Below are 20804 nucleotides of genomic sequence, written 5' to 3'. Positions count from 1 at the left end.
TGACTTCGTATGAGGAAGTTATTATTTATTGAAGTTTCGACTTAGCGGTATGCAGCCTGAAATACTCGATTTGAGATCGAGCGGTTTTTAGCCGAAACAATCTAAACGAGAATCGAAGATCTCGTTGTTGGTATCGAAGCGATGAAAAGTTAGGCGAGAACGGACGTCAAACGAAGAAGTTATGAATTTATAACGAAGTTTTTCTGTCCCGGCCTACTAAAAATAAATAATAAAAATAAAGTCAGAATTAGCCGACGAAGTCTAAACGAAAGTTGTAGAGCGTAGTCTCACCTATGCGTGGATATAAAGAACGTCGAAAACGGAGTTCGTATGAAGAAGATATGAATTTCCTAAGTTTATTAAATATTTAATATTTAAATTATCCGAAGAGGAGTCATCGGACTCATCCGAAGTACGCCCAGCATACTGCTGTACGCCCCGCGTACCGCGAAGCATGACACACCTCGCACTCAAGTAACTTCAGATACGTAAGCAATGACGATTTCGGAACAGTACGCCCCACGTAACGTCGTACGCCCCGCGTACTCCGAGGCTCCAGCCTCCTATAAATAGGATGCGAGGGCAGCCGACTTAATTTCTCTTTTTCTCTCTTCTCTCTCCCGTTTTGCATTGATTTGCGTGCCAGAATACCCCGAAGCCCCGGTATCATTCCCGAGTCCCGAAGCAAGATCCGAAGCCCCGAGAATCCCGAAGAGCATGATTCCCGAGCCAAAGCTCTGCCCGCGAGAAGTTCGATTTTTGTGAAGATCTTCCAGATCTGCGGAGAGATACTACTTCTACAAGCCTTAGTGTTGTCTGATTGTCTTCTGATCAAGTGAGTGTATACTACCTTTCATAAACACGGTAATAATACAAGTATGGTTTGAGTGTATTAAGTATATTGTTGTTTATATGCGTGAGTGTGTAGTTACTTTCTTCTAACGCATAATTATGAAGTATTTTATACGAAATACGTGTTATGTGTACAATTTTTTTGTTATGTGCGTGAATGTATATTCACTCTCTTCTATCTCATAGATCTGATTTATTTTCTATGAAATACGTGTTATGTGGGTGTGCCTCGTCTGTTATGTGGAATATGTATTGAATGATAATGATATACAGGTTTTAAACTATGTATGAAAATATATATATTTTTATCTACTAATATGTTGGGTAGAACATGGGTAGATAGTTGGTGTGTAATAAACAGATGAGAGGCCTCGATGTTGTTTTTGTTGTTGATCTAGTTATTCAGCGGAGTATGGATAACGACCACAGACTCTTTCTAGACAGTCCTGTGGAACGCTAGCAGGTTCATAACCTGTAGGTGTTGTGAACGATGTGTTCACCGGTGTACTCTATCCCCCTCATGGTTGCCTTTAGGATATCTATTGTTGAGGAAACCCCTTAGCAGTAATGTCCGTCCCGATGAAAATCCTAGATTAGGTCCCTTGAGATAGATGTTGTTTTTAGGGACGTAAAGTGAGGATAACGGGAATGGGTAATCAGGATAGTGATTGGTTGGTGAAATTAAATATAATTTATTTATTGTGGGTTGAAAACCCTATATGCTCACCAGGCTCCCAAGCCTGACCCACTCAGTTTTGTTTGTATTACAGGAAGTGGTGCAAGGGCGTAAGATGGATGAATCATCGAGTTGTTTTTGTTTACAAGTCTGTATATGTATATATTTGTTGAAAGACTTGTAATGTTATCGCTTATGCTTTATGGTCTGTATCGGAACATGACATCCCGAGTTTTGATTATATAATGAAAATGCATCTCTTGATGAAATGCTTTGATAAATATTATTTTATCATGTTTTGTTTTGGGAACAAATTCCACAACTCTTTCAAATCAAAAGGATTTAATCTGAAATTATTTTAAAATCATAAATGAAAATCGGTCTTTTCTGGCCGTGATTTTGGGGATGTCACATAGAATACATAGAATATGGCAGAATACATGTGTGTAAGCAATATTTGTTTGGAAAATTCATCATTACCTCAGACATAACTAGTCAAATATTTCACAAGCATGTTGATTGTAAAAATTACTACAAAGTATGTTTTAAATATTGAATTAGTCAATTACTGAGAATTTGGCTTGAAACATCTCTTATGTATTCTATCGAAAACCTTCTATACATTATCAAATTGTCATAGCTTTACCTTGATATATAATATCAAACACCTTCAATAAGTTGTATTAAACACCAAACACCTTCACAACACCAGAAATTGCACCGTAAGCATGAGAAAGATTCATGAAATCATGGGAACCGAAGCCAAATCTACTCACACAAGTTTAGTCAACCGAAGTCAAATCTACTCGCATTTGCAACCCCCCCTCCCCCTCATGTGTGTGCGCGCAAGAAAGAGCATTGGTTCTATAAGTCTTACAAAGTTAGCTAGGTTTTGTAGTTATAAACCTGTTTTCTTTGCATACTCTCGCCAATGTGGTATGAGTTAAAACTCACTTAACTAATTTATTTTTCTCTTCCCACTATCCTACTTTGAAAACTAATTTATCATTCATTTTTAATCCGTTTTGAACATGTGGTATATCAAAACGAAGATATCACGAAGGAGAATACGAATATATAATCATTAATCCGTTTTGCATAATGTGTATATGTTAAATATTTTGATAGGTTTTTGCTAGACTATACTCAAAACTTTTAAAAGTTTTTGTTTAATATTTTTGCAAATTCTTTCAAAAATCAGAGTAACATAATGTTTTAGATATGCCCATTTTCATAATGTATTAGATATTTGGTCTTTCAAGAGCGAGAGTATATTCTTGCAAAATATATTATTCATACCTACAAAAAAAGGAGGACGAGTTAAGTTTTATTAAGATAAAAGCAAAGAAGGCGATGTTGAGATGGATTTTTTTTCCTTTATTGTCGCTGCATTCTTTCAATAATCTAGAGAAAAAGCCAACTTTTTTTCTTAGTGAGTGCTATATTCCATAATCCACAACTTAATGACAAAACTATATGTAAAGTATATTCTTGGAGAATAATATACAATTATGTTTGTTTGTTCTTAGTTAGTGTTACATTCTCATAGAATAATATAGAGTTTGTTATTTTTTTAACAATGTAATGACAAATTTAACTTGTATCCAACTCCTTTAACATATATTAGTGTTTTTGTATGATTTCGATGTTTATATTTGATTTCAAATTCTTAGTCGTGTTTTTTAGAATAAGTGTAGTTTTTAACAAAAATTAGTTTATGACTAACATTCTCATAGAATATGATTCTTACAGAATGTTATTCTAACCGAATAAAATCGGTTATGATTAAAAAATATGTAACAATTGAAATTGGTTAATTAAAAAAATCAAATTTTCAGAATTAAAAATATCTCTGAAAATTCGAAATTTCCTTTATTAAATATAAGTTAATTTACTAAAATACCTCAAAGAGATTGTGTCACATCAAGCTTATATTTTGGACAAAAATTCATCTAAACATTGAACTACATGATGATAATTGATGATACATGAGAAATTGTTTCAGATTAGAAAAACATGTTTTATTTAACTTTTTTATTAAGAAAACTTGAATTTAAAAATGGTTTAGGACGTGAAAAAAAATGATTGTTAAAATCACCATTAAATCTATATCAACATAACACCCTACCATGTGATTTTTTATGTTTAATTTATTGCTAATAAATTTAATTTGTAAAGTACATAGGTTTAATTTGTATAAGATCAAATTTGTTTTCATATTTTTGTAAAATATTTATGTTTTTTCATGAATATATATATATATATATATATATATATATATATATATATATATATATATATATATATATATATACCAACATAATCATCCTTAACAAGAACCATAAAATTTAGTCCTACTTTTAGTATGTTGATCACACTGTCACTTTGATATTTTTATCAAATCTATAAATTGTGAAACTTAAATCCCTTTTGGAAATTCCATTTTCACTTTCACTCTCATATATATATATATATATATATATATATATATATATGAACATAAAAGAATGAATAAGACTATTCTTCATATTCGTTCCCTTAACTAAACGAACGAAAATCTTGTTCATTTCCATTCATTATTAAATAAACAAACTTCTCATTCGTCCGATTCGTTTAAACTTCTATAAACAACCTACAAAAGTTGTTAAATTACTTTTTTAATGGGTTTCAGTTTAAAAAGAAAAAAACACAGCTAGTTAGGGGCTAGCAAAACAAAAATCAGTCCTAGTTATTATTAGATTTAAGAGCAACCTCACTATGGAGATGCATCAAGGTATCCTAGACTAGGTTGTGACTCCAACTTTTGTTGTGAATCAAACTCAAAAACAAGATAACATAGTTATAAAAAATGAAAAATAAAATAAAAAAAAAATCATAGAATCACCACTCATGTTACCTTTTTTTAAAAGTGAGATTACTCCTGATTCCAAAGATGTCCAAAATAACGATTATTATTGCAGCTTCCAGGGCTAGTCTGAAAATTGATCAATCTTTTGGTTGTCAATCAGTTTGTATATATGTTCTATGTTGTAAACTAAGATGAAATTATGTTGTAAACTAAGATGAAATTTGTGGTCCACTATTTACCTAAATTTCTACACATATGTCTGGAGCACTCGGTAATGGAAGAAAATGTGTATCGAACTTTCATCGGTACTTGACAACATATGAAAAAAAAAGCTCCATCCATATATAAACCGATATTTAAAAGGTTACTTTTGCTAGGCACCATGTTTATTCTTTGTCTCCACATCAGAATGTTCACTTTGTTATGAAACAGATTATTATTGTTAGATGTATATATGTATATGTACCATATTTAGTTTGTATTCCTCCTATGTATTTGATTTGGCAGGCTTGTATTGCTCTTTGGCCCATTGTACTCTTTATAGCCCTTTTTTGTATTTTGTGGTATTTAAGATACGTGAGAGGCACAATGCTCATTCATGTGAAATATTGGTGATAACATGGTATCAGAGACTACTTCCTCAAACCTAGCCGACTCCTAATCCTCCGGCTCTCTCCTTCTTCGCTTCTGCTGTTTACTTCTTTGTCTCGGCTATCTGTCTATCTCTCACCGTAACTTTAGGATCTTTCAACACTAAACCTACTATCAATGATAAGATCTACGACATAACTAACATCAATTCATATGTTCTTCTTCTTCTTGATCTCGATCGGCTGAACCAAATACATAGGAAAAATACAAACTAAATATGGTACATATACATATATAAGTCTAACAATTACATCTACTCTTAGGTGCTATTTGTTTTTTCTAAAAAAACCACTTCTGACACTTATTGCTGCGCCGCGCAGCACATGACCCTTTGCAGCTATTTGTTTTTCAGAAAACTTCTGACTTAAAAAATGATGTGCATATGCTACGTGGTGCAGCACTTAACCCTCTGCTTCAAACCTCTTCACACCTTACTTTAACTTATTGGAGCATTTTGCAGAGGGAAAAAAAACAAACAGGATTTTTATTACATGTTGTAGCCGTTTGGTCTCCCTCTTCTGCTACAGAGGTTTGCAGAATTGGTACGCAGACTTTAGGTATTTTCACATCGAAAAACAAACACCACCTTAATTTCGTTTGAGTCTATAATTAATTTATCTTCCATAATAGATCGACACTACTATAAATTGAGCGTCTCGAGTCAACAACCATCTTCATGTGTCCATCACCAAGATATCAATATGGGTTTTAGCAATGGTCTCTATCATAATATTATGCAATTCTTCTTTTTCAACTTCGTCTCACTGGTCTTCTTAACGTCTAAAACCATTATCCATTCTGTAAATTATCTACCACACTACTATGAACCTAGACATTGTGTGGAAAGAGATACCTTACAAAAGAATTACAACACTACTTCTTAGACAAGAAATAAGTATCAATACCAATATTGATGTAATTTGTCAATCTCAACCTTGGTGTTAGAGATTAATATTAGGGTTTTTGTATTAAATATATTATTACATTTTTTTTGGTTTGTTAACATTACTTGAACTAATTATATGTTATATGGGCTTAGAGAGATACTGGTTGAAGTACCGGGAAATATGTGGGGCTCGTGTAGTTCAAATTGAATATGGGTTGACACATAAAGGATTATGTTGGAGAGATGCTAAAGCTTCAAGGTGGTAATCTGTAACGTCTAAGAGAGCTTGTATATAAATGCTCTTTTGGTGTTTTGGCGTAATTCTTTTAACATATTTTCTCCATCATTCTCTCTGGAGAGTTATTAGGGTTTTCTTAAAGTGTTTTTTTATGTTTATGTTCGTGTTGAGAGTTTTTCTTAATTCACATCATACATTGTAATCTTATTGTCTAAAGCTATTACTGTCTTTAATCGAATTTTGTTACAGTTTGTTGATCGTCTATGTTTATTCTGTATAAACTCTTTTGAAAAATATAGTATTATTCGGTGATTATATAGATTTGTTGTTAAAATTCGGTTTAAAGTCACTACAAGAAATCATGTCATTGCTGGCGACATCTTTACTGGCACCACAGACTATTAGTAGGGACTCAAGCTTTAGTCATTGCCAAAAGTCCATGTCAACGGTAAAAGGTCACCAGTAATAACTTGGGGACCAAATCCGCGTGATCCCTTTTTGGTAAACCCCATTTGTCCGATCAAGAGTCTAATCCAATAAGTGGGGTTCCATTTCGCATAAACCAATAACGGCGACACCAATATCGGCGACTAGTATCGCCGCTGATGGTAAAAAAAAAAAGAGACATGATAAGTTCCCTCCACAATTGTCGCCACAATCGATAGGAGTCGCTATTGTCTTTGTGTCGCCGCTAAAAGTTGTCACCACTAAAAGCCATCGCAAATAAACACTTTCAAGCTTTCTTTCTTCCCTATTCTGCTTCCATTTCTCTCGATTTGTGACGATACCTTCGATCTATGATGATACCTTTGACCACCGGCTTCCATCTCTACTACCGGCGACCTCGACGAGTGTTTTTCTTCTCTGGCAACTAAGGTGCAATTCCTTCCTCATTTTCTTTCTCTTTCTCTTGTAACGTTGATTTCTAGTTTCTAGTCGGGTTAATTGCAAAAAAATTAAATAAATAAATAAATAAAAATTGATTTCGGTTTTCTTCAATTGTTGCTATCACCGACAACGTCTACCACCACCACTGCACCACCTTATTGGTTTCCGGCCACCACAGGTTTCTATTATGTGAAATTTGCACCTTATTGGTTTCCGGCCACCACAGGTTTCTATTATGTGAAATTTGACATATGTGTGTATATTTTGTATATGTATGTGAATGTATGTATAATGTTTATTTATATGTATAATTTGTATTTATATGTATGAAAACATGAATGTTGATTATATGTGTGTATAGTGTACGTATATGTGTGTATATGTGTATTTGTATGTGTGTATAATTTGAATTTGTATGCAATGTGGTATATGTATGTAAATGTATGTGTATTTGGTATAAGTAGGATGTTATTATATGAAAATTTGCATATGCGTGTATGTTTAGTATAAATCTATGTATTTATATATGTATATGAATATATGTATAATGTGTATTTGTATGTATGAAAACATGAATGTGGATTCTATTTGTGTATAATATATTTATATGTGTGTATACATTTAGTTTTACCTAGTATTGGTATGACGTATCTATTATGGGTGAACAAGGTTTGATACAAAGTATTTCTCCTAATAGCGGATTGTGTTATACAAACTATAGTTGGTACATAAATTTAGTTATCAATATCGTATCAAGTATATTTGGCACAGCTTGTTTGGCTACCGATAAGTTTGTTGATATGGATTGATAATGGTATATACTAAAACACAAACTCATTGTATGTTGAAAACATATATTTAAAAAAAACAAAAACAAAAAGTAAAACGTTTGATACTTCAAAATCTATATAAGGTATTAATCATCATCCACATTTAGCATATTAACAAGACCAATTATTGCTTTCCATCCCAGAAACTTGTATTTCTGTGAAAAAAAATCCTTTCGAATTCATGCCAAATCCTAATTGCCTTCCAAAAAATGTGATAGATGGAAATCACCTAATTCTATACTTCAAAGCACTTTGGCAATTTAAGTTATGTTAGGCTTGTTATTATATGAGTAATTAACTTTAAACATGAAGATTAACAATCCACAATTCAATAATCTAATAAAGGTGCCTTTTTATATCTAAAATTGATACATAAGTACCCACAATTGCTACAACAACCCCAATTAACCCAACAAACACAACAATCGTCATCTCAACCCCAATTCTTCTATAAATCCCTGAAATCTTCAAGTAACACAAGCATGGAATTGTGATTGAAACTGTAGCACTTAAGAGGGCTCCCACAAGTGCCATTAAATACCCAAAAAAAGGGAGCGATAGGGCTACAACTACTGTGCTTATCATCAAGAGTGTTCTAATTATGAATGAACGAATCCTTTTGCTGTAAGAAGATTGAAATCGTGCTTCAATGGTATTGACAATTGGTGTTACCATTAGTGCATATTTAGCTATTGGAGTGACTAAGGTGGTGAATATGGCTACTTTTGAGCTTATGTTGTTGGTAGGAAGATTTAAGGTAATCTCTGACTCTACATTTGACCCAAACATGAGGTAACCGATAACTGCCATTAATGAGTAAGTAGCGGTACAAAAGGCGAAACATAGGAACAAGACCTACAATTTAGAACAACAAAACATATTTAGTGATAATGGAAACAAATGTTATTAAGATATTCTTTCTTTCATTACTCAGTCACTTAATTTGGTAACCTATATATAGATCTTTTTTTTTAAATTAATAAAGAAAAAACCATGTAAGAGAAAGTTGGAAGAAAAAAAAACTAAAAGGTTTTCCCCATTAAATCCTAACTTTTGACACATTAGGGTTGTGTCAAAATTTTAGACATAAACTATTGCCAACACAACTTTAGGTCCCTCGTCTTCTAATTCACACACCAAATAATTAGCCTCTCAATTTTAACATATTTGACAAGTAAACCATTTGAATTGTCATCCTACATGGCATAACGTAGGCGTCTTTGTAAACCATTTGCTTTAGCATCCTACATGGCATAATGTAGGCAATCTTTGCCATGTAAGATGCCAACTTAAATGGTTTATAGTTTCAATATGTTAACACCAAAACTTTTGAAAAAAAAACTTTTAAATTCATGCAGAAATAACTTCTTAATATATACCTTTGAGAATTGACGTTGGTTTTTCATGGAAGTATATAGGGTAGGAAAAACGGGATGCGCACAATAGCAAAATGCATATAAGCTAATAGCCGAAGGGATTCCATTCCATTTTACCAAATTACCCTTCTCCTGAAAACCAATACCATCAAATGCACCACCCCAAAAGATAGATCCCAGAATAATCACAGAGGCAGCAACTCCACTTGCAGATATATACGAAAGAACACTCATGTTGTTCAACCAATTTGTAGGGAGTATAATGATTGCAACAAACACAATAAATCCACTTTTGGGATCTATATGAACACCAAAGATATCAAAATCTATATCTGGGAATAAGTTGCATAAGTTATCGCCTTCTAGGATTAGAAAACCTGTTGCTACTAAATAGAGCTCGATGTTCATGGTGATTGATACTAGGGTTTTGCCTGTTTTACCAAATGCTCGACCCCCAAGTTCGGAGTAATTTGTGATTGTTGGATCAGAATCCATGCATCTTTGAATTAGTAATCCTGTGTAGAATGTTGAGATGGCGATTAAAGGAAGTAGAAGTAAACTCAACCACCCTCCTGATGCTAATGCGTATGGTACTGAAAGTATTCCGACTCCTGAGAATCCCATCAAAATGAAAATTGCATGAATGGAGATTTTGACTTTTATTTCGTCAAAATTAGAGCATCTACAATACACAAGTTTTGGGAGCTGGAGCTTTTTCAATAGCTTTTGAAAAACTATTGAAGTTTTCTTTTTCGACTGAAGTCATTCCAAAAGGTATGTTTGATTAACAAATACTCATTTTTATATCTAGGAAACCTTTTAAATTGTCTTTTTATAATTGGTTGAAACCAAATTATCGAAAAACTTTATGGGAAAAAACTTCTTGAAAAAATTTGGTTGAAAAAACTTTAATGAGCTCTTTTGGTTCATCTGGTTAATTTCAACTAATTATAAATAAACAAGTTCAAAGCTTTTTATAGATAAAATAAGTTTTTTCTTTTGAAGTTTTTAATAAAAAAAATACATTTTTTCTGAAAAAAAAAAACAAAAAACTACTTTTTCTGAAAAAAAAATAAACTGTTTTTTCATGAAAAAACTGTTTTATGAGATTTTCCATGAAAAAGCTTGCTACTATGGATTACGAAGATTAATACCGAAAGCCAAAATGTATGTGGATTAAAGGTAAAAAAAAATTGAAGAGAAGAGGTGAAGTAAGAACCTGAAAGACCATTGAGACAATTGAAACAAGTACTGATGAAAGAAGCAGTTCCTGTGGTTGTGTTGTTGGTGTATTCTTCTTCTTTTACCTTCGTTCCAACATCTCCATTGTTAACAAGTAGTGGTATTGTAAGAGAGTAGTCATCTTGCTTTTTAGTCTCCATTACAACTCTTTTTCTTCTTTTTCTCTCCGAGGCTCTTAATGTTTTAACCTAAACCTATATTTGACTTCTTTAATTTAAAGCAAAGATTATGTCGACTATCACTTTTACCCAAAAAAAAATTAATGGTGCACACCTACCCGCCTTGGACCGGACATTTAAAAAATCCGGTTTAGCCTTTATTTTATATGCCTTTCTCACAAAATAAAAAATAGTGTAAAGTGTAAATTTTGTTTTTATGGTTTGGTGTTTTTTTTTTTTTTTTTTTTTTTTTTTTGATACCGTTAAAACCTTTCCAACTTGCATCAAACGTACAAAACCGAGATAGTTTTACTTTTTATTTGTTTTTTCGAAATTTAAATAAATATTATATTTTTTTAATTTGTTTTTTTTTTATAGTTTTTTCTAACATTTATTTAAGGGATAATCAACCTAACGACCACATATGGTAAACAGATAATAAATATTAAGTACAATTTTCCAAAAACTATCAAACGACCAGGTCGAGAACTTCAAAATTTTGCAATTTTTCGCAATACTTTTCTTAACAAAAACAAGTCTGAGAACCAAGTTTTTCGAAAAAATAGTTGGTAATTTTGAACACCTTTTTTTATTAAGAATGTATGGAAATCTATATATAGTTCGAAACTTTTCAAACTTGCTCTTGATTTTCTAACCTGTTCTTGTTTTTGGATTGAGTTTCTAACTAGATTATAATTGTTATTTTTTTTAAATGGCATAAATTTATTAAAAACAAGTGAAAAGATAGAAAATTACATCAAGGAAATTGATATACTAGGATTTTACATCCTATCCAATTAAAGCAAAACTCAGGCTTCCTAACACTAATCCAAAAAAAAAAAGATTGAGAAACTACAAAACCTCAAGAAAAGCGTTCATAGGTTTCTTTTGACTAAAAAGTTGCATGTTCCGAAACTCCAAATAACCCACCCACATAAGGGTGACTCCCATTGCATCCAAATAAAGACGAACTAATCAACGGATACGAAGCCAACCAACCCATCCACTCGACATAAAAATAGAAAAAATGTGAAGATCAATATCCTACCATCTAGTCGGTAAGATCTAAAAGTCAATAGCCGTTCGATCACAAGTGAAAAAGAGATGGTTGAACTTGAATGTCTCCACCCGAGACCGGATCTTATTCAATGTAAACCTCCATATTAAGACATTAACTTTAAGGGAACTAGGAGATTCCATCTATTGCAATTAATATCCACTACCAAGTTATTAACATCAATGAAAGTATGCGCAGAAGCAACCGTAAACCAAGTGGAACCATCGATCCAAAGACCATAGCCATCAGGCCCGTCTCAGAGCGTAGGCGATAGAGGCGACCGTTTAGGACCTATCTTTTAAAGGGTCACAATTTTTTTTATGGAAATTGTTGTATTTAGAAGATAATACAAGTAATTTCTTTCGATTATTGAGTTATTATAAAAAAAAAAAAAAAAAAACTTGAAGACAATTATATATTTTAAGGGCCCATTTTTTCTTTCGCCCTGAGCCCAAAATATGTTTGGAACGGCCCTGATAGCCACCCATTACTCATACATACCCTCAAAGTCAAATGTCGCACTAACTCCTCCTCATATGTCGGTCTTCCTCTAGCAGTGAAGTCGGTTTGACACAATATAAAATTTACCATCATCCGATGTATATATTCCCAGGAATTCAACCGAACAATCACCACACCATATCATATGTCTTCCCAAAAATAAGTATTTGACTTAATTGTCCCCCATCTTATGCTTACAAGCCGACAACAAATCAATTCCTTTCTAGTTCAGCTGCATAACCGAGTTGAGAAGATTAATCCAAGGTCTAAAAACTCGAAGTTCAGTCAAAGAGAAGCGGAAAAATACCCATCTGAACCATAAGTAGCTTGAACTCCTTTGACCCACAAATCAAGCAGATTATATCTAAAGCGCTAAATCTATTTGAACAGTAAATTAGATATGTTCAACACGAAAATACTACCGACACCAATACCACCTAGCAACTTACTCACCATACCCCAAGTCATCTGATGCTCCTCCTTGTCACCTCCAATGACAAACTTATTACACAACGAATCCATTTTTTTTTTTTTTGCATTACGGTTGGGGTTTTGTAAAGTGACATATAGTCCTTAGGAAAATTCCAAGTATATCTTTAATCAAAAAAAAGTCGCCCACCAATAGACAAAATACGAGCTTTCCAATCAAATAATTTAAAAATAAACTTTGTCAAAAACACCTTTCGAGTTTTCAAATCAACTCGTATTGTAACCAACCAGAACACCTAGATAAGAAAACGGCATTGAGGAAACCCCATATCCTGGAACCGCATCAATATATATAAAATCAAATACACCTACACCAAGAAGTTTACTTTTTCACATTAATTTTAAGTCTCGAGACCAAGAAAAACACATGGGAATGCACACCAAGTTACTAGCATTCGACTGAGAGCCCTCCCATAAAAACATAACATGATATGCATATAACAAATATGAAAACACCAAACTAATGTGGCTAATTGAAGCTCCCCTAAACAAACCAATATGCTCAACCCTAAAACTAACTAGATGCAATCCTTCTATCGGTAAAATAAACAGAAACGTAGACATCGGGTCTCCTTGCTTTACACCCCTACAAAATCCAACATTCATATGTATGGAGCCAGTAACTAGAATATAAGACCTTTCATTCATCAGACATCCTGAAATCCACCGCATCCATTTACAAATAATGCCCAACTTGTCCATGAAAAAGTTAAGAATGTCCCAACATAGAGAATCTAGGCTTTCTCAAAGTCAACTTTGAAGACAATAAGTCTTTTCTTACAATTATGATACCACTCTATAACTTCATTCAACAAAACAGGTCATCTAAAATATTCATATCTTTAATAAAGGCATATTGATCCCGACTAACACAGCTCATAATAACCGCATTGAGCCGATTAATTAAATGTTTACTAATAATATTATATGTGAACCATACAGGACTAAACGAACGAAAATTTGTGTAAGATCCAGTACAGGTATAAATCAACTTGTATGTATAAATCTTAATGGGGGTGGCCACAACATGGTGGAGCATCACCACGACATGGTGGAGCGTTTTGTATGGCGGATTTTTTATGACCACCATGGTATGGCGGCCTATAACCACGGCGTGGTGGTGATTAAATGAGAAACCCTAATCTTCGGGGTTTGTGTCCCTATTTAAGGGAATGTGATGGCTAAGGTTGCTCAACATCAGCCTCAATCACACTCTCTCAGCCTCCAAGCAAACCCTAACCTCGAACTTGGCCTTTTGAGCCTTTGGTGTTGATTTTTGGGTATTAGAGGAAGACAAATGTGACATTTGGGCTTGGATTCAGCAAGGGACTCTTCTCATCTTCGTTGTGCATCTTCTAGACTTTTGTAAGTCCTCAAGTTCCATGCTTTTTAGTTCTTTATGCATAGATCTAGGCTTCTAAGTCTTATTCTTCATGTTGGGACTTATTGGAGTGTTGGAATTCCATAAAGTTGTCAACTTTATGGATCCTCAGATTCCCTTTGGAGTTAGGAGTGTTGGATATAGAATTTATTAGCGTTTTGAATTTTTGCATGTGATCTTGGCCCTTTTTACTCTATTTTGACCTAGTTTAATTTCAATACATGCATTGGGTATGTATGTCTATAAAGCGACGATTTTTATGCTTCATTGGATGAGTGAATGCCTTACGGAAAGGTTGAATGGTTGGCTTGATGGATTAAGGGGTTATTAGAATAAGCTGGTTTGAACAGTTATCACGTGGTGAATGGTCACCACGACATGGTGGATGGCTGCTACATGACTGTTTCGTCCTCTAGTCACTACGACATGGTTAGAGTTAATCACGATGTGGCGACTGGTTGAGTTGACTTGTTGACTTTACCTTTGACCATGGTTTGACCAAGTTTGACCTAAGGGTATTTTGGGTATTTTGAGTCGTATTTGAGATTGGTCATTTCATGATGAATATGTAACCGATTGAGCTGTCTTTCGGAGTTGTATCCTATTTAAAGATCTTTTTCAAACAGAGAGGTGAGTTTTCCTCGTTGCACTTGCAGGTCGAATGCACCAATGCCGGCCCACTGAGTTATGTACCCTGGTTTAGGGAATGTTTCCATATTGTATTGATTCGTTAGAAATGAGTTCTGGTATATATGACATTATTATACTGTAGTGATTGGCAGATATGTTTGCGAGTCTGTTGCATGGCTATTTTATTATATGTTTGTTGAATATATGTTATGTAACACCGTAAATTTCATGATAAAATTTTCATTTAAAATAATCATTTTAATCTTAGAACACTTGTTTAAAATCTCATTCATAATTGAATTACAAAACATAGCTTCATTTTCACTTGTATAGAAAACCAGGATCCTCCAGAATATGACTCTTTCTCTGATGTGTACAATCAAGCCGGTTCCGTCCCGTGATACTGAAAGAAACCTGAAAACAACATAACACAAAACACTGTAAGCACGAAGCTTAGTGAGTTCCCCAAAATACCACACACAAAACACATATAAGCCACTCGAGGCTATAACTCTATGGGTCCGTGCACCCAACTCTGTGAACCCTCAGGTTCTAACTCTATGAACCTTCCGGTTCTAACTCTAGGAACCCTTCGGTTCCAACTCTACAAACATGCACAGCATAAATCACATAGAAATAATGCAGTACAACACATAACATGCATAACATACAAATACTCTGTCACATAACTCTGGTTACCTACCCAAGGTAAAGTATAGTGAGAAAACTCACCTGGCAAGCAGAAAGCAGATATCTCCATACTTGAATCTCGAACTCGCCACCGCCTAACACGTAAGGCAAAACTCTCATGACTATAACTCTCGAGACTAGAATCAATCCTCTCAATGCACCCTCTTAAGGGTAAAAGAATATTTTACCCCTCTCTTGGCCCAAAGGCCACATCGCTGACCAAACCTTAAAAGTCAACGGTCAACCCTTGGTCAAAATCAAAGTCCTCAGTCAAAGTCAACCCCTGACTGACCCTACTCGCCGAGTCAACCCTATGACTCGCCGAGTTCCTATAATCAGAACTTCACTCAATCCGCGACCTAACTCGCCGAGTCACTCCGAGACTCGCCGAGTCCAACAACTCTGAGTCCACTCGCACACAACTCACCGAGTCATCCCTTGACTCACCGATTCTCGACTCAACCAAGGAATATCGGGACTCTTCGACAAGACTCGCCGAGTCCAAGAACAGACTCGCCGAGTCTAAGACTATCATCAACCTACTCGCCGAGTTGTTCATACAACTCGCCGAGTTGTTCATCCAACTCGCCGAGTTCCAGCTCATCTTCAAGCAACTCGTCGAGTCCACTCATGTGACTCGCCGAGTACCACCGGTCTGAATCCACTCAGAAGCATTCCAGGCCATGCAAATGATCCAAAACATAGGTCTAGTCTCATACAACTCATCCATCACGTAAAGTGGCAAACTTTACGTGAATCCAAAGAGATATAGGCCTTATTCACTTATAACTAGGGTTTGGGACATGCAAGCTTCACTAAACAGTCCAACACAGGGACTTTCATGCTCTCTGATTCTTCTCCATTCCAGATCTGAGGTAGCAACCTCAGATCTAACCTCTAGACTTCCAATTTCACCCATAGACAAGATCCCACAAACCCCAAAATGAAGAAACAACATACAATCAGTCCAAGAACGAGATGTTACCTCCAATGGACGCCCCAACTGCAATGAAATTCGAATCCAAGCAAAGCCCCTTGCCCCAAGCCTTCAATCTCACAAGATTCCTTCAACAAACTCCTCCAATGCTCCAAATACACTCCAATCTTCTTCAATCACACTTTCTAGGGTTTCTGGACTTCAAGAGGGAATAAAGAGGCTGGGGGAGGATATAATGTTCTTTAAATAGAGCTCAACCCCGAGAATTAGGGCTTTCTCCACTCAGCGCCTACTCGTTGAGTCCATCTCATCGACTCGCCGAGTCGGCTACTTAACACACGACCAAGCCGTGACTCTACTCGCCGAGTCCATCCATGGACTCGCCAAGTCGCTCTTTCCCAAATAACACTTTTAGCCCTTCAACTCTACTCTTGCTATTCCGGGATGTTACATGTTATATGATATATACTATATGTTGATATAGTATGGTTGGGTCGAGATTGTCCTGCTTCGTGCGTTTAGTCAACAAACCTGGAACAATCCAACCGGGAGGTTGTGGGCTAGAGTAATCCAATCGGCAGGTTGTGGACCCAGTACGTTATTCGTAGGGCAATCCAACTGGGAGGTTGTGGACCCAGCATGCATTTTGTATATTTGTTTGGTTGTGCTATATGTTATTTTGGGGGGACTCACTAAGCTTTAGTATACAGTTTCAGTTTCTTGTTTCAGGTACTTTAGATGATCGTGACAAGGCAAAGGCGTGATCGCAGACATCCTCCGGTGACATGTTTTTAGAGATTTTATTTTACATGGATCTTCGGAATATTTGTATTGACACTTGATTTGATATGGTTTTGATTTGGAAACAATGGTTTTCTTTTAAATTGAGAAAACCATTAGGCCCCGAAGCTCGATCGGCACCATAATCCCACATTGTTTGCTTAATTTCCTCCCAAGAAAAGTAATATTTAATGAACACATTTTGATCCACGAACAAATGGTTATGGAACTTCACCCTAAGCAAGGAGAAGAACCTACAATGGGGAAAATGAGCCCGTAAATGCTCAAAACAATCGGATCTAACAAGGATATGGTATTTGATATAAGAGTCGTCACGTAAAATATTTTTAATAAAAAGATGACCACGCTTTTTCTTTAACGTACCATGGAAAAACTTCACATTCTCATCACCCTTAATAACCCACTTGACCTTACCTTTTTTAGCTAAGTCCTTAGTCTCAAGACGATATATTTCATCAAATAATATTAACTATCATTACGGAGCACCATATCATCATATGTAGTAAGACCCTTACCGTTCTAAGCATCAACGAGAGCCACACAAATTTTGAGGTTCAACTTTTAACTCATTCGCACTGACCTACTTTAAGGAATTCTGATTATAGATCACTCTTTTTAAATTTTGAATCTTTTTTCTTGAAGAAAGTCATACCATTTTTTCCTACAATACCATCATTCCCCCATGTTTCCACCATAAGTTGATGAAAACCGCCCATCTATAACCAAGAATGGAAAAAACAAAACAGAGTCAGAGCATAGTCCACAACCGACTCCTTACAAAGGATAGGACTATGATCTAGCTTAGTATGCTCTAAGACCACAACAGTGGTGCTAGGAAATGCATCATACATACCTTCCGAAACTAGAAATCTATCCAAATTACTCATCTTTGAGACCCTCTTAACCATCTAATTAAACAAAAAACAGCTAATGGTGATGGGTTTTATATAAAAGAACATCTTATGTGCTCATGAAAACCCAAAAGCTTGGATCTAGGTTTCTCTATTGTACATGCAATTCATCCAAGACTCAAGAACCCTAATCTAGCATACGCATTTCAAAATTATCACATAAGAGCAGATCTAGATGATTACCTGTTCTTCAAAGGCTTGAATCTTCTTGTCTTTGGAGCTTAGAGTCACAAGTTGAATGGCTTACAAACACCACAAGCAAGAGAATGACTTATGAGAGAGAGGAGAAGCACCAAAAACCGTCCTAGGGTTCTTACAAAAGAGTTCACCACGTTTTTGGGGGCATAGGGGTCTTTATATAGTGAGGCTATTAGGGTTTTCAAGTAGGAAACCCTAATTTGACTGCTTAGGCCCTAAGCAACCCATGGACTCCCTTTAGAACACCTCTTGGACGAATTCCTTATGGGCTTCCCATAGAATTCGTCCAACCTATGTTCCAAGGTGATCCATAACCCAATTGCAATTATCTTATAATTACAATTTCAGTCCCAAAATTAACTATCAATTAATTCTTGACTAATATTAATTAAATAATATGATTTCTCCTTTAATATATTATTCATATAATATATTAATAAATCATAATTAATCCTCTTTCTCCATAAATCATCCTATCAAGTTGCTTTGGTGAAGGCAACCCAAAAGGACCATGCACAACCAGGTCAAGTACATACCAAATATAGTTATGGGCTTAGACACTAATCCAACAGTCTCCCACTTGGATAAGTCCAATAACTATAATGTAAGTACAATCCGATTAGCAACCGTAGCTCTCACAGACGTTGTCGAACTCTGATCTTATCAACAACTTGTCCTTTAGATAAGGGATCATATATTCCTCCATTTTAGATATCGTATGAACTGAGACATGGATTTTAACCATACTCTATGTTCATGTGTTGTTTCCCGATTTCCAATTTATGACGACTGAAAACAAACTACAATTGAACACATCAACTTACTCCCGATTTGGCCAAGCTCTTAGCTAAGGTGTTATCACTAAATCATCGAGGGGCCCATAGATATCGCTTTTATCCCACTTTGGGTAAAAGGAACGGATAAAATTCGACTCAATGCTCGCTTGTACTCACTCACCGAATCACACACAACAATACGTTTTATAACACCAAGTTACTGGTGCGTTTACATATTATCAATGTGTAACCGACCCATAAGATACAACTCACACATCTCGGTTTATGGAATATAAGATATTATCGTTTCACCAATCACTCGTGATAAAATCCATGAATCGATCCAAGTGAGCGTGGGATCCAATACTCTAATCTTATAGCAGCACTCATGAATTTTGTAGTAAACTTGTGCTATGTATAAACCCTTTAGTCAATCTACAGACGGATTCATGACAGTCACCTTTCATTCCTACTTCCAAAGAATGAGCGACTGTGGAGGGTTTGAATAATCTTATTATTCGGGAAGTCAAAACATTCAAAGTGAAACATAAGAATAATACTAATCCTATATGGCCCCAAACTTTTGAGTATAAATAAAACACCTTTTATTTAATCACCATATTGATTATTCATTATTTGTTGTTTCGGGTAACCAACTTCTTCCTTGAATTATAACAACAATTGTCCCATGCTCTTAGCATGCACACTATGTTTACATATGGTCCTTACTTTGTGAAATAGTATAATTGAATAACATTTTTAATCACACTCATTTCACAATTCCTAATCCATTAGTGTAAGAATACAAAATTCTCGCCACTACTAGAATATGTTAGATTTTAACATTTTATGCAACGGTCCTTTCGTAATATCACAACGCCAAAGTCACCAAGACTTTGCCAATGAAATTACAAAGTGCTCTATTGGAGATTGTAACAAGACAATTCCATAGTGATGAAGTCTCACATTCAAAGTACATTCCTTTGAACATACTTCTTGCATAGAAGTTTCTAATCTAGACATATATTCTTAACGTCCAACTCCCAATAAGGAAACATTTCCATATTTGCCATATGACAACTCATTCTAAATAGATCTTATCTATTCATAATAAATTCAATATGGTCCATCCATTAGTATACTTCCAACTATCTACAAGAGACCAATCTTTGGCAAACCTTAGATTGTCCTTGATAGTTGTTTAATTATTTTAGTCAAATCCGGTTCTATTCCCTTTTTCCCTCTAAATGTCCTAGGCATTTGGAAAATTTTAGAATGGTCGAATATTATAGCATGTGCAATCAATCCTATACCCGAAGCATGTGGGATACGATTTATAATGAAAAACATGATACTTTACCAGTTTCTTGCTATAATATTGCCATAATATTTCTATTTGTCGTGTTCTCAAAATTCGAACTATGAAGAGGGATGTCGTAATCATAATCGAACTTTGAGAATGCAAATAATAAAATATATGCTTGACTAAATTCAATTAAAATTTCTCGATCTAAGCATTTATATTTGAAACGAAGTATAACATTCTCTCCCTTAATTATAGCAAAAACAACTTTTCAACCTCTGCAACTTTGCAAAGTGAACTTTTTGTTTTTCTATAATTAATATTGCCAACTTGCAACACTTATAATAATAATCATGCTCCCACTAACATATTGATTATATCCATTCCATCACAACATTTATACTCTCACTAGCTTTGACACGTATTCATAAAACAATTGGACTTCTAGAAGACAATACTTATTGACCTCCAAAATTCATATTTCC

The 20804-nt window shown here is 34.8% G+C and overlaps 1 protein-coding gene across 1 annotated transcript; it reads right to left on the bottom strand.

Annotated features, from left to right (window-relative positions):
- Nucleotides 1–8196: 8196 nt before the first annotated feature.
- On the bottom strand, nt 8197–10684 carry LOC145097796 (amino acid transporter AVT1I-like). The gene is made up of 3 exons (XM_079035437.1): nt 10465–10684; nt 9249–9856; nt 8197–8724 (listed from the first exon to the last, which is right to left on the bottom strand). Exons 1-3 carry the CDS (start codon nt 10625–10627, stop codon nt 8206–8208), a joined length of 1290 nt encoding a protein of 429 aa, XP_078891563.1. The 5' UTR covers nt 10628–10684; the 3' UTR covers nt 8197–8205.
- Between the last annotated feature and the right edge of the window lie 10120 nt (nt 10685–20804).

This window comes from Lactuca serriola, chromosome 4, assembly GCF_051521515.1.
Source record: "Lactuca serriola cultivar US96UC23 chromosome 4, Lser_US96UC23_V15, whole genome shotgun sequence".
Taxonomy (NCBI): Eukaryota; Viridiplantae; Streptophyta; class Magnoliopsida; order Asterales; family Asteraceae; genus Lactuca; species Lactuca serriola.
This window is presented reverse-complemented; position numbering and strand designations above follow the sequence as displayed.